The sequence below is a fragment of the Dermochelys coriacea genome, chromosome 21 (assembly GCF_009764565.3).
Source record: "Dermochelys coriacea isolate rDerCor1 chromosome 21, rDerCor1.pri.v4, whole genome shotgun sequence".
Classification (NCBI taxonomy): domain Eukaryota; kingdom Metazoa; phylum Chordata; order Testudines; family Dermochelyidae; genus Dermochelys; species Dermochelys coriacea.
In genome coordinates this window covers 7,022,681-7,038,945 of record NC_050088.1, presented here as the reverse complement: position 1 = coordinate 7,038,945, position 16,265 = coordinate 7,022,681, and the positions used below count along the sequence as shown (strand labels likewise).

General features: G+C 42.6%; 1 protein-coding gene across 1 annotated transcript in view; it reads right to left on the bottom strand.

Annotated features, from left to right (window-relative positions):
- Nucleotides 1-1,078: 1,078 nt before the first annotated feature.
- The window catches only part of DSTYK (dual serine/threonine and tyrosine protein kinase), a 59,069-nt gene continuing 43,882 nt past the window's right edge, over nucleotides 1,079-16,265 (bottom strand). Inside the window, exons 6-13 of the mRNA XM_038379913.2 lie at nucleotides 13,783-13,959; nucleotides 13,248-13,377; nucleotides 11,974-12,130; nucleotides 11,061-11,193; nucleotides 9,538-9,651; nucleotides 8,860-8,974; nucleotides 7,719-7,853; nucleotides 1,079-5,564 (exon numbers count right to left, since the gene is read on the bottom strand). Coding sequence (XP_038235841.1) covers nucleotides 5,377-5,564; nucleotides 7,719-7,853; nucleotides 8,860-8,974; nucleotides 9,538-9,651; nucleotides 11,061-11,193; nucleotides 11,974-12,130; nucleotides 13,248-13,377; nucleotides 13,783-13,959 — 1,149 coding nt within the window. The 3' untranslated portion in view covers nucleotides 1,079-5,376. The remainder of the gene's footprint in view (nucleotides 5,565-7,718; nucleotides 7,854-8,859; nucleotides 8,975-9,537; nucleotides 9,652-11,060; nucleotides 11,194-11,973; nucleotides 12,131-13,247; nucleotides 13,378-13,782; nucleotides 13,960-16,265) is intronic.

The window sequence follows — 16,265 nt, the reverse complement described above, 5'->3', positions numbered from 1 at the left end:
GCCTAGCACTACAGGACCCTGCCCGCTACCCCTGCTTAACCGGGTCTGTAATGGAATATGTTAGAGAAAATTGACACTGACTTTGCTTCAGTTGTGAAAGAGAAGCTGGACTTGTATAAAAAACACATCTTGAGACACTGATAAGCAGTTTTCATTCATACAGTAAAAGGGGCTCTGACATCACTCCTTCCCTAGGTAGTGATAGGATTCTGCACTGGAGGATTCTGGTCTCCAGCAGCTCAGTTGCTTAAAAAGAGGGAGAGTGCCATTTCCAAAGGGTGAAATTAAGAAACAAACTAGTAAAAGCAAGGGGCGAGATCTCCCATTCATTAGGTGACTGTATACCTTACCCTGCCCCCAAACACACATACAGAAAGAAATTAATAGACTATAGCGTCTATTAATGTCAGTGTCAGACACAGGCAGGAGGTATGTTTTACTAACTTACCTGTAAGATGAAAGCCATATTTATTGCCTGTTACTAAATCAGTCATTTCATTCTGCTTGGGCCCTCACTTTATGCAAGGTTGATCATTAGATAGGGAGACAGAGAGCTTATAAGGTTGAGTTGCTGAGAAGCACTATAGGGTTACTACGGAGTTTTAGCTAGATGACAGAGTTCAACCTTCATAGCTACCGGCTAGGAACAAAATTCTGGTTACTCTGCTCAGTAAAAGCTACAGCCATAATAACAATAATTAATTCGGAAAGCTTACTGAGAGTGAATATAGAAGTATTTTACTGAAAGGGAGTATGACCCAAGTAAGGGGATTGTGCAGAAAGCATCAGCTCAGAGCACTACTTATCCATTCCAAAGTATCCTCCATAGCAGAGTACAAGAGGGAAGTCATTTCATACCAGGTTTATGCAAGTCCAACTCCACTGACATCACTGTAGATATTCATTTACATTAGTATAAGAGGCAAACCAGTGTCAATCCTAGGGCTAGGTTTAGCTTTGCAACATTTCATTGGAGTTCAGCAAATGCTTATGGGTTATGGACTTTATCTGAAGACACATAGGGTGGGATGGTATATAGTCAAGGGGGAAAACAAGCCAGACATAATGCAAAAAAAACTTAAAACGTTAATGTAACCTTTATTATACAGCACAGTGTTCTGTGCATTCTAACAATTATATATAATATCTATAAAACAGACAGTTGAGAATGGCACTAAATTAAGCCTTCTTAACCCACAGTCACATCTCTTAAAAATACCCTTATGGACCTGGTACAGAAAGGAAATTAGTATTGCAGAAAGTTATAATACAAGGGGAAAATTTTAGTTTGTTCTGGATGTCAATTTCCTGGTTATTGCACTTTTTCCTACACACTTGGTAAGTTTGTTACCTTTTCCTTTAAACAATGTAATATACATCAGTCCTTTCAAGTTTAAAAATAAAAAAAGCAATACAAAATCTAAATGCATTACAACGGGGCTATACAGTTCTTAATTTCTCCCCCAACCCCGAAAATGTAACAGTTTTCACCACTGAACTTCAGTCAGCCAAAGTTCAACAGGATCCCAAAATAAAGGGCATGAAGTAAAAATAAAAACCTTTAACATTAGTGCTACTTAAGCCCCTGAGGGAGTTTTTAAATGCAGATGTGCTTCTGTTTTCTCCTGGAGAGGAAACCCTTGTAATTTTAAAGTCTTTAAAAAAAAAAAAAAGTCACATCTCTCTTAGATCTTCAAGTAGGACCAGCAGGTCCAGAGAATGCAATATAAACACAAGGAAAAGAAGAACAGCTATTCTTTCAGCAAGGGATGCAAAGGGATTACTCAATCCCATTCTGAAATTCTACAGAACTTGTCACCATGTGTAAACCAATATAAAATGTAAATATCCTCTAACCCTCCAAAGAGAAACTGTGGAGGGGAAAAAGAGGCTAGCATCACCATTCAAAAAAATGTGCAAAGCGTAAACTGAAGCAGCTTGCTTTTTAGTTTAAAAGGAACGAGCAAGCTGTAGAGTTTGTTTAATGTAGTTAGCAACCCTCTCAAGTAGGTTTAGATACATGTTTGGGTTCCCCCACCTACCGACCAGCAGTTGCCCAGCCAAAGAAATGTCCTACACATCCAGATATACAGTACATTTAACAGCTATACAGTGAGTAACAGCAGTGGCAAAGCATCAGAACATTGAGGCTCTATGATCCAGTCTTCCACTGCATTTAGGAAGCATTTTCTTCCATTTCATTCCACAATATGTAGTGTATGAAACAATCAAGCCACTTCTGTCCTGGACAGAGCAATAGCTGAAAAGTTGCTACCTTGGTAAATCAATCAGGGATGAGTGGCTCTTATCTTTGCACAGTAAGCTACTAGCAGCTCTCAAGTTTAAGTCTTAACCTTGCAACTACATTTGCTCAGTAAATTAGTTTTATCCTATTATTACATGCTTCCAACTCACTGACTGAAGAATAAGCTTTATCTGGAGCACCTGGAACAGCCAGCAAATTAGCGGCAGTTCATAAACCTCAGAATGCAGCTTAGTAAACAAAGTTTCCATTCAAATCCTTTTAGGTCTAAACCCCACCTCTGTATCTTTGAGAGAGGCTGGAAATGAAAGCTGGGTAGATCTAGTGAATTTTAGGGGCAAAGAGTGCCATTGGCTTGTATATTTTTGCAACGCACATTAAGGCAGCCTGAGCCTTTTGAAGGATTTCTGTATTATGCAGAGTGTCTTGTTTAAAATAAGCAAATCATGACACTATTTTACTGGCACTCACCACTGATTTAGGTCCACATACAAACAGAAGCCACCAGAATTCCTGTTAAATAACATGGAGCTCTTTCTATATACTTAACAGCGAGGGTACATTTTATAGTACATCTATCTATTCATCTGCAGGCCATGAAGGCTGCTTCATATGAGAGAAGTACAGAGCCTATATAAGGCTAGCTGTCAATTACACATTAATATCCAAGTTTGTTACTGCCTTTCAGTCTGCTAGAATTGGACTCACTTAACTGCCTTTGGTTACATCATTAGCTAGTAGAGCCTTTTAACAGGATAATCATTTATGCATCTTGTTTTCCCTTTGCTTTAATGAAGAGTTCTTACTTTTGAAGAAAAAGAAAAAAAGAGGTGATGTGAAATCTGCTATGCAACAGGTCAAGTGCCAAACCGGGCGGGAATAGGAAAGTGGCTGTGTATTAAGTGTGGGAAAACTTGTGCAGGCCTCTGTGTTGTGGATACATAAAACAATTCCAGGGGAATTTAAAACAAAAACAAAAAAACCCAAAGACTTCAAGGTACTTACAATCAGCATTAAAAAGGCACAGGATAAAAGTCAGGAAGGTGCCACAAAGGAGAAAGCTATACAAGACATTTCTGGAATTGCATATATAGATTTAAATTTTATTCATTTATTTTTTTTTGTTTTGTTACACAAACTATGTCTATCACTGCAAAAATACTGACCTATACTCTTCTAGTTCTCAACGTAGTTACTAGCCACCATAGAACAAAGTAAACGGATATAAAACTGATTAATACTGTTAAAGTCATTGGTGGCATAGATATACACCAAGGCAGTGACGTTCCTAGTAATAGTCCTGCTTTGAAAAGATTGGTTTTTCTGGGCATGTGATTTATAGCTGCTGCCCATTTCTATTCAAGTTACTGGAGAGGTTGCAAGCTGTCTGTGGAACTATGACTACAGTTTTTATGCCATCATCTGTAGTTAAGTAAAAAGTAATCTTTTTTAAAAAGCATTATTTCAGTTTTATTGCACACAGAAGATGGGTTAAACTAGACTGTTGAGGAACACTGCAGGGTTATTTATCCCTCATCTTTGTTCAAGCTGTTAACAGGCAAAAGGTGACTGGTTGTAATTTTGCTTTGTACCACCCAGTCAATTCCAGCTGCAAGGTGTAATAATTTTACATGCCTGCATGGTTTTGCACACGGCACACTAGATTTCCTGTTAAAATGAAGCCGCTGCCTGGCCCATCTCCTGAAGTGGGGGGGGGGGGGGTTGGGTTGCTGCCACGTAATCAGTTTCCTCACACATACAAAAGGTGTCCTCCATTCAGATTCCATTCTTCTACCCTCACCTTCCCGCGAGCACTTTTAAGTATCAACTTTGCCCAACCAAATGGAGAGGAATCACTGTGGCAAGGGTGTATTTTCAGAAGGAGCCCTTCATGTAAGGGGTATTAGGACTATCCTGCCCCACACACACCCTGAAATTGACCTCTAATTTTTAATACAAGCAAACTGCAAAGCCCAAGGAAGTGAAGAGATCAGATGTGGACACAGCAACCGCTGCACCCCCCTCCCACCCTGCTGAAGAATGGCAGATCTGTTTTCCCTTGGGTACTTTTTCACCCAGCAAATGACTTTAAAAAGTTGAAGAAATCTTATTTAAAATGTCTATACCAGAATTTAAAACCGTCATTGCCTTTACACTTAGTTCAAAACAAGGAAAGCATTTTAGTTAAAAACACAAACTGGTAATTTTCCAGTGGGTTTGGCATCAGTCAATAGTTGCTAATGACGTTTTGTGTTTCTATAATACTATGTGCAATTTCTCAGAACCATTTGTTTGAAGTCCCCATCTTCCCAAAAGACTGTAAAAGAAAGGCCAGGTTAGCCACACCAACAACCACTATTAAGCAGAGTTATCTGAAGCAATAACTTGTTTACAAAAAGTGGTCTTTCAGGTTAAGAGCAAGTCAGAGGAAAAGAAAAGTCAGATAGCTTATGATTTTGGGGTATTTCTGCTGCAGTGGAATGCAGAAATTCCCCCTTAGGTAAAGTGTGGATGCTCTGATCCTGTCAATGTAAACATACTGAGTGTTGTAAGAAGCTAATGCACAATGACACTCATATCCCCCCCACCCCTTGTAGCCTAAGGGTTCCACCCCAGGTAGTTACCGTCATTTGTCCCCCAAACCATCCAAGCTCCATTTTGAGGATAAGGAAAGCTGGTGGATATACTAAAGGTCAACCACAGATAGCAGCAGATGGAAGATACTTTGGTTCAACTGTTACCATGGAGTGAGAACTGCAGTAATAAATCCCTAGCAACTCAGTTGCTACCTAAAGCATCAGATGCTTTTCCTTTGGTCAGCCTGGATCCCTTAGCAGAGATCCCTTGCAGTCCAAATGACCTGGATTCTCCATCTTTTATTTATTCGCTCATCTTTGTAATAAAAATGGGGGCTGGGGTAACTTGTGCACTGGAATGGAATTTTTCTGGCTGCTACCCAAGTCGGAACGTCCATAATGCTCTCAGAGGCGAGACATCTTTTGTTTGCTCCAGTGCAACTCCTGTTACCGAGAAAGAGCTACTTCTTCCAAAAAGACAACTGCAAGTAGGGGGTCAAAGCGCTCCCATAATAAAACAGTTCTTTCACGTTTCCTTCAAGTAGAATCATCTAACCCTTTGTTTGACTGTTCAGAGCTTGACTTGCAGAGTCTGTCCATGATCCGCTGCAGCATGGGCTGGACAATGCCCAGGAGGGGACGCTGGGAAGGGTCTCCATCCCAGCAAGCTTCCATTAGCTGCCAGCATTCCTCATCAAATGCAGGGAGGCGCTCTGGGCGTACTCCTGGAAAATGGAAACAAAGAACAGGGGCTGGTAACTGCTATAAAATCTTGACTAAATAGGCATAGGAGATCCTTTGATGTTAGTCACTTTGGCTCAGATTATAGTGGCTAGGGAAGAGTAAGAGTAAATGTTAGCAGTTCTCAAGACACTCCTAGTAAAGAAGGTGCTGTTGTGATAACTGGGTCTAGAAACGTATCCTAATTAGGAGCTTCCCTGGGAAAAGTGAGCCTAAGATCATAAGATGCAACAATAACCTATCACAACAAATGATTATGGGAAAAAGGTAAGAAAGGGAGGCCAGCAGACTGAATTAGTCCAAACAAAAAGCCCTATTGCTATAGCCCCAGTACTGTGTTAAGATTGGGCCTGGTAAACAAGAAAAGTGTAGAACCAAAAATTGGTAAATCAAAACTGGTGTGTCCAAAACTAGGTCTAATTGGTGGACCAAATCATGAGGGGGATGAGTTATTATTACACATATCCCTCCCTTTTGGGGTCCATAACGAAAAAAGAGACTTTGGTGAGAAAAAAAATCTGGCTATGGGAACGAGCTTTACCATCATGGCTGCCACCCCCCTTGATCTCTTGGGTCCCGGTCCTTCATCAACCTGATCCTGAGAGATGCCAGGACCAGACCAGACTAGGCCAGAGAGGGGGACCCAGATGAATTCACCAACTCTACCGGCTCCAGCTAAATCCCAAATACCACCTGGGATGAAAAAGGATCGGACTTTAACCATCACCAGCCCAACTCAACTAACTTCACCTTTCTCCCAAAGGACAGTTATTTGCCATCTAAAACCGTCAAACAGAGGGACGGTCCTAAAACGCTCTTCAGTGAAAGGGAATAAGGGATATTAATTGAAAGCTCTATTTAATACTTTACATTTCAAATGCTTTAACCGTTTGTCCTTCTTTTCTGTATCCTTTATTAAAGGTTAAAAGGATTTTTAATGGTGTTTGCGCCATATCACTAAGTGACCTGGCGTCCCTGTATACCAAACCCCAGACCTTGTTTAACATGGTTTAATGTTGGACAGTGGACTGAGTTACATTAATACTTTTGGCCCATTTAGTCCATCTAAATTAATACAACAGTGCCCAGCAGTTTCCCCAACCACATCAGACGGTTTTAGGTGCTGTAGAAATGCGTACTGTTAAATCTCACAGCTGGTAATGGCAGGAGGCACCAAGCCAAGTGTGAGGTGCATGATTCAGATCCACTGGAGCAGTTGGCCACAGGAAAAAGCTTAATAGTACAGGGGAAAGATCTTTTTCAGTAGCTAGCCCACAACTGCAGAACTCAGACCTGGAACACTAAAATGAATGCACATCTTGCTTCCTTCTGAACAAATTCATGGCTCACCCATTTGATTTAGTCTCTCTCATACATGGAAAAGTTGTAGACAGGAATTAAAAAGAATAAGGCATTTATACACGTAAAATATGTACTACCACAGGATAGCAATTGCACTGTTAAGCTATTTTCTAACTTGGGAAGCAGAAGTTCATTGCTCAGAATGGGAAACAACAGACAGTCTTTCATGGTAAAAGATTTTGAACCTTCCACTCAGTCATCCCCAGCATTTTACAATTTTAGCACCTAGTCAAAACACTTGAGGGTGAAGGATTCGGATGGCATCTGGAAATAGCAAGGAATTAAGCATTCCTTAAAGGATTATGACATATCTGGCTGTTTCTGGATGTAGTTTACTATACCTTCTAACCTTAATACATCGTCCTTTTGAGGCAAGAATGGCATTTAAAACGTTGTGCTAGCACTGTTACAGTAATCAGCAGGGACAGGTTGTGTTTTATCGGAAATGATTTTAGAACCGTGCCAGTAACTAGAGAGATTTCAGTTAGACCTTAAGTGACATGCCTTCAGCATATCCCACTGAAGTCTGCCCAGATTCCAGCTAATCTTTAGAGAGGAAAAGCATCAGGTGTCATTTACCCATCTATACTCTTGGAGGGTGACAATCTGCAGTGCACTTTTTACTCAAAGGCCACTAAATCCACAGGGAGGTTGTGACTGGAAATACAGTTCCTAGTTAAGAAAAACTAGAAGGGGGTAAAAAGGATTTAGTTTTCCAAGAGGTTTCACACAGTACTAGATCACCTAACAGCAGTGCAGCATAAAATCATACATACCTCTTCTAACATTGTTCCAAAGGTGGTCTTTGCTTGCGCACCTCTCAAAGGCCTCTGGTAACTTCACGTGTCCTGAACAGATGTACCAAAACAGGATACCAAATGCATAAACATCCACTGAGTTATCATATTTCCCTGTGGCAAATGAGCAACAAACAGGTTTGATCAACAGGACAAATGAACGCCTCCAGAGTTTGCCACCAATATAAAATAAAAGGTACAAAACTAATCTGAGTATTTGCATCACAGCCTGGTGTGTGTTATTGTACAGCATGGAAACAACCTAAGGCCTCCAATCCTTCAAAGCAGTCCTATTAAAGTCCAGGGGACTACTTATAATGTACAGAAGGTAAGCAGATGCTTAAGTCTTTTCAGGATCAGAACGTAGCATGTTAACTATGAACGCTTATTAAATCAGGAGCATCTGCATGTTACCCTTTGAAGTATACACAAACAGGTTTGCTGTGATCAATCTAATCTTAAAAAAAAAAAAAAAGATGCTGTTCCTGGTGATATTTTTGTGCTGCACTTAACATGATAGGGTTCTAATCCTGATCGAGCCCTTTAGAAACTACTGTAAAAAATGAAAGATCCTCCCCCCCCCCCCAAATGGGGGAGGGGGGGAAGAGGAGAATTTAAAAAGGAAAAATAGTTGGTGTCAGAACCATAATGCTGCGAGTCAAATTTTGAGTCAAGTTTTATTTCATCTTGGGGAGGATATCTAGACTCATTTCCCATCCTCAACTCTGAATTTCCCCAACTTTTTGTATTAACTTACTCTATGATTTGTATGAAACCGTTTCAGACCCTAAAACACAGCTGACTTTTTTTTTTTTAAAATGGTTTGTACCAGAGAGACTAAATACCTCCAATAGCCCTTCCAGTGTATTAATTTGTTATTGACTTCTGTAGGCCATATGAATCCCATAGTAACCTCTCAAAGGAAAAAAGAATGGAGATGATCATCACTTAGACTGAAAATACAGGAAGGTGAAGTTAAATACACACCACATGCAACGGAAGTCTACCACAGTTTTGACCATGTTTTCCCCCTCCAGAGTTAAAAGGCATAGTACAGAGTTTGGGGCCTTCGGGACTGGAGCTGCAGACAGTCAGTAGGAGATTCCATTCACCATCTTACCTGTAAAGAGCTCAGGAGCCATATGGATGGGTGTCCCAACAATACTGCCAGACATCATGGCCTCAGGCTTGCAGAATCCCAGGTCCGTGATTTTGGCTCGATTCTTTCTGTCAAGCTGTAGAGCCATCCATACATCAGGTGATGGTTAATCATGCTTTCAACCCTATTATTGGCTTTTTAATATTAAAAGCAACTTTACAAAATGTATTAGTGTTTGAATAGTTGGGAGTTTGCTCCAAAACTGACTGCTATAGGACTGTAAGAAAAGAGTAAGTAACAGGACAAGTTTTTACATGTTTATTAACCAGGAGGTATGGTCTAGCAGTGTGAGAACAGGACCGGGAACCAGAAAGTCCTAAATCTAATCCTGTCTGTGAAACTATCCTCACACAAATCACTTCACCTCTAACCCACTTGCAAAATAATGCTTCTACAGCTGACAGGGACATTGTAATACTAATATGTACAATAAGTGTTTTGAGGAGTTCATGAAGAGTGCCATCACAGTGAAAAGCATTTGTTCACCAGTTTTCTTACGGAAACATTTACGTGAATAAGGCCATTATTTCATTACTGTCAATGCTACAAACAATTTATTAGTTCCCCTTTGGCAGTGGAGATAAAAAGGCTTTTAGGGACTAACCAAAAGAAAGTGAAGTATAAAAAGATTACCCTTACCAATACATTTTTAAGTTTGATGTCCCGATGAACAAGCCCCTGACTGTGCAGAAATCGGATCCCTTCAACTACATCCAGGGCAATCTGCAATCGTGTCTCCAGTATCAGCCCAGCCTGAGGAAGAGGTGCACACAGGATGATTTACTAATCCCACAAGTGTAAATTTGTATTCGTGGGATTTCCTTGTCCTTTCCGGTAAACAATATCTAGCTACCAAGTGACCCTTTAACACATGCAAGGAGCTCCTGCCAGAGCCATGGGTGAATGCCACGCAATGGAATGGACTTGGCATGAGCTGCTTTTGTTGCCAACATCCTGGTACATTAGTTTAACTAGGTTCTGAACATGGTATCTGCTTATCCTAGTCTGTTTAGTTCTTTTGATCAGTAATGAAACATGCTGTCATGATCCCACTATTTACTCCTGAAGTGGCTGCTAAACTGGCACAGACAGCTTAATGGAGTCAGCCAGGACTGCAGGCAGCAAGATGAAAGGGATGGATGTGCCAACAGCAAAAAGGTCACATGACTTCTGAAAGTAAGGTATCCGAAACATTCCAAGTTGTCAGCCGCTAAAGATCAAGCAATGCAACAACTCTTATGCCACCTTCACCAATACTGGTCAGATCAAACAGTACAGTAGTCTCAGCCAGATTAAAGCATTATGTAACTATTACAGTAATGCAACTGTACTCCATCCTGAAGATTTCCCCTTCAAGAAGATCTTGGTTGTAGACCACTACCCCAAGAAATCATGTTTCCTTTCACTTCTACAGTACACAATCTAGATTTTTTTTTATTCTTATATTTTATGCCTTCATGTGTTTAAATCAAAACAGAGTTATACCCTGGGAAATTCAAGTACCAATTCCATCTAGCATTTGAGCCTTCAGCTAGTGACTTCCCTTTTAGGGACTTTCACGGTCAGATACACTAGCAGTATGGTAGCCTGTGTAAAATAAGCCAACACAGCTTTTCCTGCTTAAAATGGCCATTTGCAGGCCTGAATTCTCAGCTACACTAATGTCGCTTTACACCACTCCAGCAGTATAAGAGGACCTCCATGTAAAGGAGAATTGGAAGCTCCTAAAACATTATAGATCCATAATTAAAACTAGGCCTAGGTATGTCAAAAGTTCTCCAAGGATGTGCTCAGATGTATTTTTATGGTTGTTCTGTAGCCCAAATTTAGCAAATCAAGGATATGGTCCACTTTAGCATTTAGCTTCCTGGCCGTTTGAATCACGGACCAGAACTAGCTAAAGCTAAATTTTACATTCAAAACACTAAATTTGCAACAGTCACAGTTAAGTAATTTGCCATTCTCATCACTTTGAGTGCTGCTGAGACTGTACATGGATGCATGACATGCCTTCCATGTATTGCTAAACAATTACTTGCTCTGACTAAAGTCAGTTACAAATATGTTGAGGGAAATGACACCAGAAAGTGGTAAACAGACCAATAGCTTTCTACACCAGTTTATGAATTCAATTGGTGCTTCCAGCCATTTTTCCTTCTCACCCTTAGTCCTGTATAGAGATCTCTGTGCAACCGTTCCATTATCAGTAGGACAGCAATGCTGGAACCTCCCCCATAGCTGTAATCTATCACAGACCCATGGAGATCTACCAGTCTCTCATGCTTTGGTAAAGACCTGTAGAAACAAAATCAGCACAACAGATAAACATATGAGAATATATTCCCATAGACTACAATTCTGCCTAGTTCCCCTCCTTCCCTCTTAAAATCAAGCCTAGTCTCCTTATAAGGGACCCAACATCTGGGCTCTTAAGTGCAGTAGGAAAAGACAGGAGAGGACTGACAATGCTGCTCATTGCTACCACCACTATGGCTACAGCAAAGGACAGATCACTGAGTCAGTGTGTTGTAATAGGATTGTCTGCACTGCAGTATAGGCAGCTCTATACAGCCAAGGCTGGTTACATTTCCTACATTGTAGTCCCGCTGTCATTTTGTTCAGTGAATGCAGAATAGCACACTTTGGGCAGAAAGAGTGCACGGTACTAGATGAAGGGAGAGACAGTACATTAGATACCAAGGCCAGGACAGGGACAACTGTGTAACACTATGCAATACTAACTCTGACTTTTATTGCATGAAGCAGTAGAGGACGGGAGTATTGCAGACACAAGAGAAATCAGGCCTGGGGAGAGATGAGGTGGGGCAGCAGGTGAGCTTTGCCCTGTCTTGTCCGTTCTATAAGTAGCATTGACAGTCATCTGAAAGTCCTCTCTCAAAGTAGTGCAGCATTTAGTGGCAATCCTCAGCACTGACCAAGTCACTGGGAGCAGCAAGGAACTACATTGGACCAAAGTCTCTGCCTCAAGCCACGCAAGCCAATCTGCATAGCTATCGGAATCTAACCAGGTTCAGCTGGCATTTGCAGATTAGAGGAGCGTTTACCGATACACACCTCATATAGTGAAACTCAAGTGCAAGGTCATTCCAGTGCTTCTCGTCTGGAGGGACCACTGATTTGAGTGCACATGGGAAATGGCCTCCCCAACTATCACACAAGTACACCACTCCATACTGCCCTCGGCCCAGCTCACGGCCTAGCTTCGGTTTACCTGCAAACACACAGCAATGTGTCAGTTTGATCAGAGGTAAAGTTTCCACGTTTTTCCCCTCTAGCATCAGTATCTAGCTAGGATGATGCCATGAACTGAACTAGTATTTCACATTCACGGGGAGGTAGGTGGGTCCTTCTTGAAATCAGATAGTTTAAATTGTTAGGTCAGTGCTATATTGGAACTGGTATAGGTCACAATATTTATTTGCAGAACAAGTAACAGGCCTGGACAATCTCTCTCTGAACTATTCTGCCAGTGTGACTCACCCCCATACGATGAGGTACCAAAGAGGAAAAAGGGGAGTTCTATCTTCATTGCTCATTCAATCCTTTGTCTAATCTGAGGCTGCCAACACAGGAGACATAGCAACAGTTGCGGTGGTTTAGGATATAGACACCTATCTGTAAGCGAACAGGACTAACTCCAGCTAGCAGCATACAAGCCACATAACTCTCAGACAAGCTTTTTGGTCAGTACCCACAAAGGCTGGGTTTGATCCCATGACCACAGAGGTTGACTGTTCCATATCCCATTACCAACCCTATGAATCATCCCAGGGAGTCTTTCATAGGATTTAAGAATAAGTCTTCAAAACAAATCTCTGTATCTTTATCGAGCCTGCCTAAACGTTCTTGTTAGGCCCACAAATTTGTTGTATAATTTTTCTTTTTAAAAATGAGCACAGCATTGAAGTATATTTGATTTAAACAAACAATTAGCTTTGCAAAGTTCTATAATTTACACCCCTCCCCTCCATAGAATTCTCCCAGTTCTGGGTCTACAAACTAATTGTTTTTAGCTATCGATCCTACTGCCCCTGATCAGCCTTCCCACAACATCCTATACTAGAAGATGGGCGAAGTTTTTCCCTTTCATAGGCCTGAAGGCCTCAGAGCAACCATACCCAATACGTCGACTTAGCTGGCACATCAAGTAGAAGCAAAGTCAGAAGCAAACTAGTGTTCCAGCCAACACTATTCTGGTATAATAATCTACAGCTAGATGAGCAGTCCCCCTTGCCCTTGCTCTCCCAACCCCTGCAGAAGCAGGACAGAACTAATCCAAGACACACCCTCCCAAGAGGCTAGAAAGAAGATCGGGTGTAGGTGCTCACCATGTAACAACACATCCTGCAGAGACCTGCTCTCCAGCGAGAGGCGTGCTAGCCGAGGGGCATGGTCTTTCCGCACCTTCAGCCAAAGGTCTTCTGTTTTCTCCAGCCTGCCTGAATGGCCAGCCTCTAGCTACCAAGAGAGAAGGCCAGACATGATACGTGTAGAGTCATTCCACATGGTCACATGCCTCACACTGAAGCAAAAGGTGAAAGCAAGGCAAGACATTGGAGTCCATGGGGTCCCATTTTCAAGATGGGTCATTTCATTAGGGCACCTGCTTCATTGCGGGGAGGACTCTAAGTTAGCTTGCCATGCTGATGAAGCCTAAGCATCCCAAGCCAGAGTGTCTCCCACTAGATAGGCAATACTTCCACATTGAAGAGGACAGCAATCGGCTGACTATTCTGCCCACCATTTGGCCACCTCACGTGTGACAGTTCTGGTTTCCCAGAATAGCAATGTACAGAAACCCCAATTTGTTTCTCCTCATGGGGCTCTGCATTTGCACTGCCCACCTCACAGCCCCACACCTACCTGTCGCAGAGAGGCTGCAAAAGCCTCATGAGAGCTGTTTAGCCTGGTCCGGAATTGGCTGCAGATGCTCTTTGCTAGCTTGGAGGCGCTGAGGCTCTCAATAGCATCCTGAGCTACTTTCCGCTTCCACTCCATGGTGATAGCAGGTGGGCTAACCCAGGTAATCCGCTGAATTATCTAACAGAACAGGATTAAACCAATTAAACTGAAGGGCCAAACCTTGCCCTCAGGCCTGATACGCTACTTCCTTCTTTTGAAATCTTAAGAGTTGATCAGAGGGCAGAATTGGGTTCAGAAAGAAGAGCAAGTATGGTTCTTTGAGATGTGTTGCCTACACAGCTTTTACTCTTGGCATGCAGGTGCCCTACATGCACGAGTCCAGTTTCTTTTCAATAGCAGTGTTTCATTGGGGCCACATCTGCACTCCGTGCACCCCCTTACTCCCTGTAGCTAACTGGGTAGTGCCAGCTGCACCTGTACTCTCTGTTCCTTCCAATAAGGATCCCCTAGGAGCAGGATCTCAATCAGGGAAGGGGAGTGGATCATGGCATCTTTGTGGACAACACATCTGAAGAATCACAGTTACTGTAAGTAATTGTTCAAGTTGTTGTCCACAAAGATTCTACACTTGGTGATAAAAAGCAGTTTAGTGTCTTTTGAAGCAAGGTCGGTCACTTACTGGGGGAGCTCCCCAGTACCAACCAGCCCATCGTCCATTACAGATGCACCTTGATACCTTGCCTTCAGGTGGGCAGCCGCCATAGCTAGGACTTAGGTGAACACCTATAGGGATGCTGAGAGACCAAAAGGGTAGAACTCTGCTGATAGTATGGATGTTCTTGCCAGGAATCCATGAGCTGGAAGGATTAAGATGGGAAAATACGTATCTTGAAGGTCAAGAGCAGTGAGCCAGTCCATGGGATCCAGAGAGGAGATTATAAAGTCCAGGATAACCATGCAGAATTTGAAGCAATGGCGAAAAAAGTGTTGAGACCAAGATAGGTGATGAGGTCTCCCAACTTTGAAATTAGGATGCAGTGGGAATGAAGTCCCTGGCCCCTGAACTCTGTGGGGATGCAGACTTCCTCTACCACTCCCATTTAAGTGAAGCAAGAAGTTGACTCCTTCAGCCTCTGATGAGAAAAGCCCCTGAAGGAGGACTTAGGGGATAAAAACAGCTTGAACCTGGATGAGATACCCCTTGCCGACTATCATCAAGACTCACCAGTCCTTGGTTATCCCATCCCAGGCTTCCTGGAAGCAGGACAGGCTGTTGTCAAAGAGAGGCCTGGAGGAAGGAGGCGCTGAGGGAGGTCTGCCCAAAACGTAACAAACACACCATTTTTGCTTGAAGCCCCACATTGTGGGGCAGACTCAGTAAAATCACTACCCCTTCCTCAGCGGCTCTAAAGTCAGTAGCTGTGGATAGTATTGAGACTAGTTTCAGTCTGTATCATGCTAAATTCCTCTCTGGGGCTGGGACATACAGACCCAAGAATCTCAAGGTGGCTTTGGAGTCTTTTAGGGAATTAAGTTCCTCATCCATATCATGATTAAAGAACTTGTTGCCCTCAAATGGGACAGCTGATGGTGACTTGGACCGCCGGTGGATTTCCTGATGCCTGCAGCCATGAACCTGGCTGCTGCAGCCAATGCATCAAATGCTGCTTGAAGTACCATTCAGGCAGTGAGCTGGCCTTTATAAGGGATTTCAATTGCTTGTGCTGGCCCTTCAGGAGTCAGTCTATAAAAATGGAAAGTGTCCCGTAACAGAAAGTCCTTCTCTGGCAGCAGCACCTGATCATTTGCCACTCATATCTGAAGGCTTGCTGAGGAGTATACCTTCTTCTTGAAATAGGTCTCATTTCTTGGGGTCTTTATCCACATGGGTAGACTTGGGCTGGCTTTGGTGCCTCAACTTCTCATGAGCCACCTGTGCTATACAAAGAGACCCAGGGGTAGGGTGCTAATAAAATATTCAAACCCTTTCACAGGCATCTGGTACCCAACAGCCCCTTTTGATGTTGCTGTGACTGAGGCCAATATATGCCAAGTCAAGTGGTCAGTCACCAATGGGCATGGCCAGTTACACTGCAGAGGAAGGCTGCAGGACATTCAGAAGAGACAGACAGACAGAGACACTCAGCCATGCTCCTGGATGACTTCCAGTGGAATATCTAAGATCTTCACCACTTTTAGCAAGGTTTTGTAAGGGCTTTAAGATCATCCACAGAAGTAGTGAATGGGGGGCTTAACTACTTCAATCTGCAGATGGAGATGGCCAGAGGCTGATAAATCTCTGGAGAGTAGTAATCACCATATTCCCTCTCACCCTCCATAAGCAGACACAGATAGGAGAGAAGCCCAAGACCATTTCTTTGGTGAGGGGGATCTGGCTCTGGAGACAGTGGACAAAGCTGACTTCCTAGAACAGAGGTTCACTTGTAGGGAGACCAGTACTGCAATGGCTGGTACGGACAGGG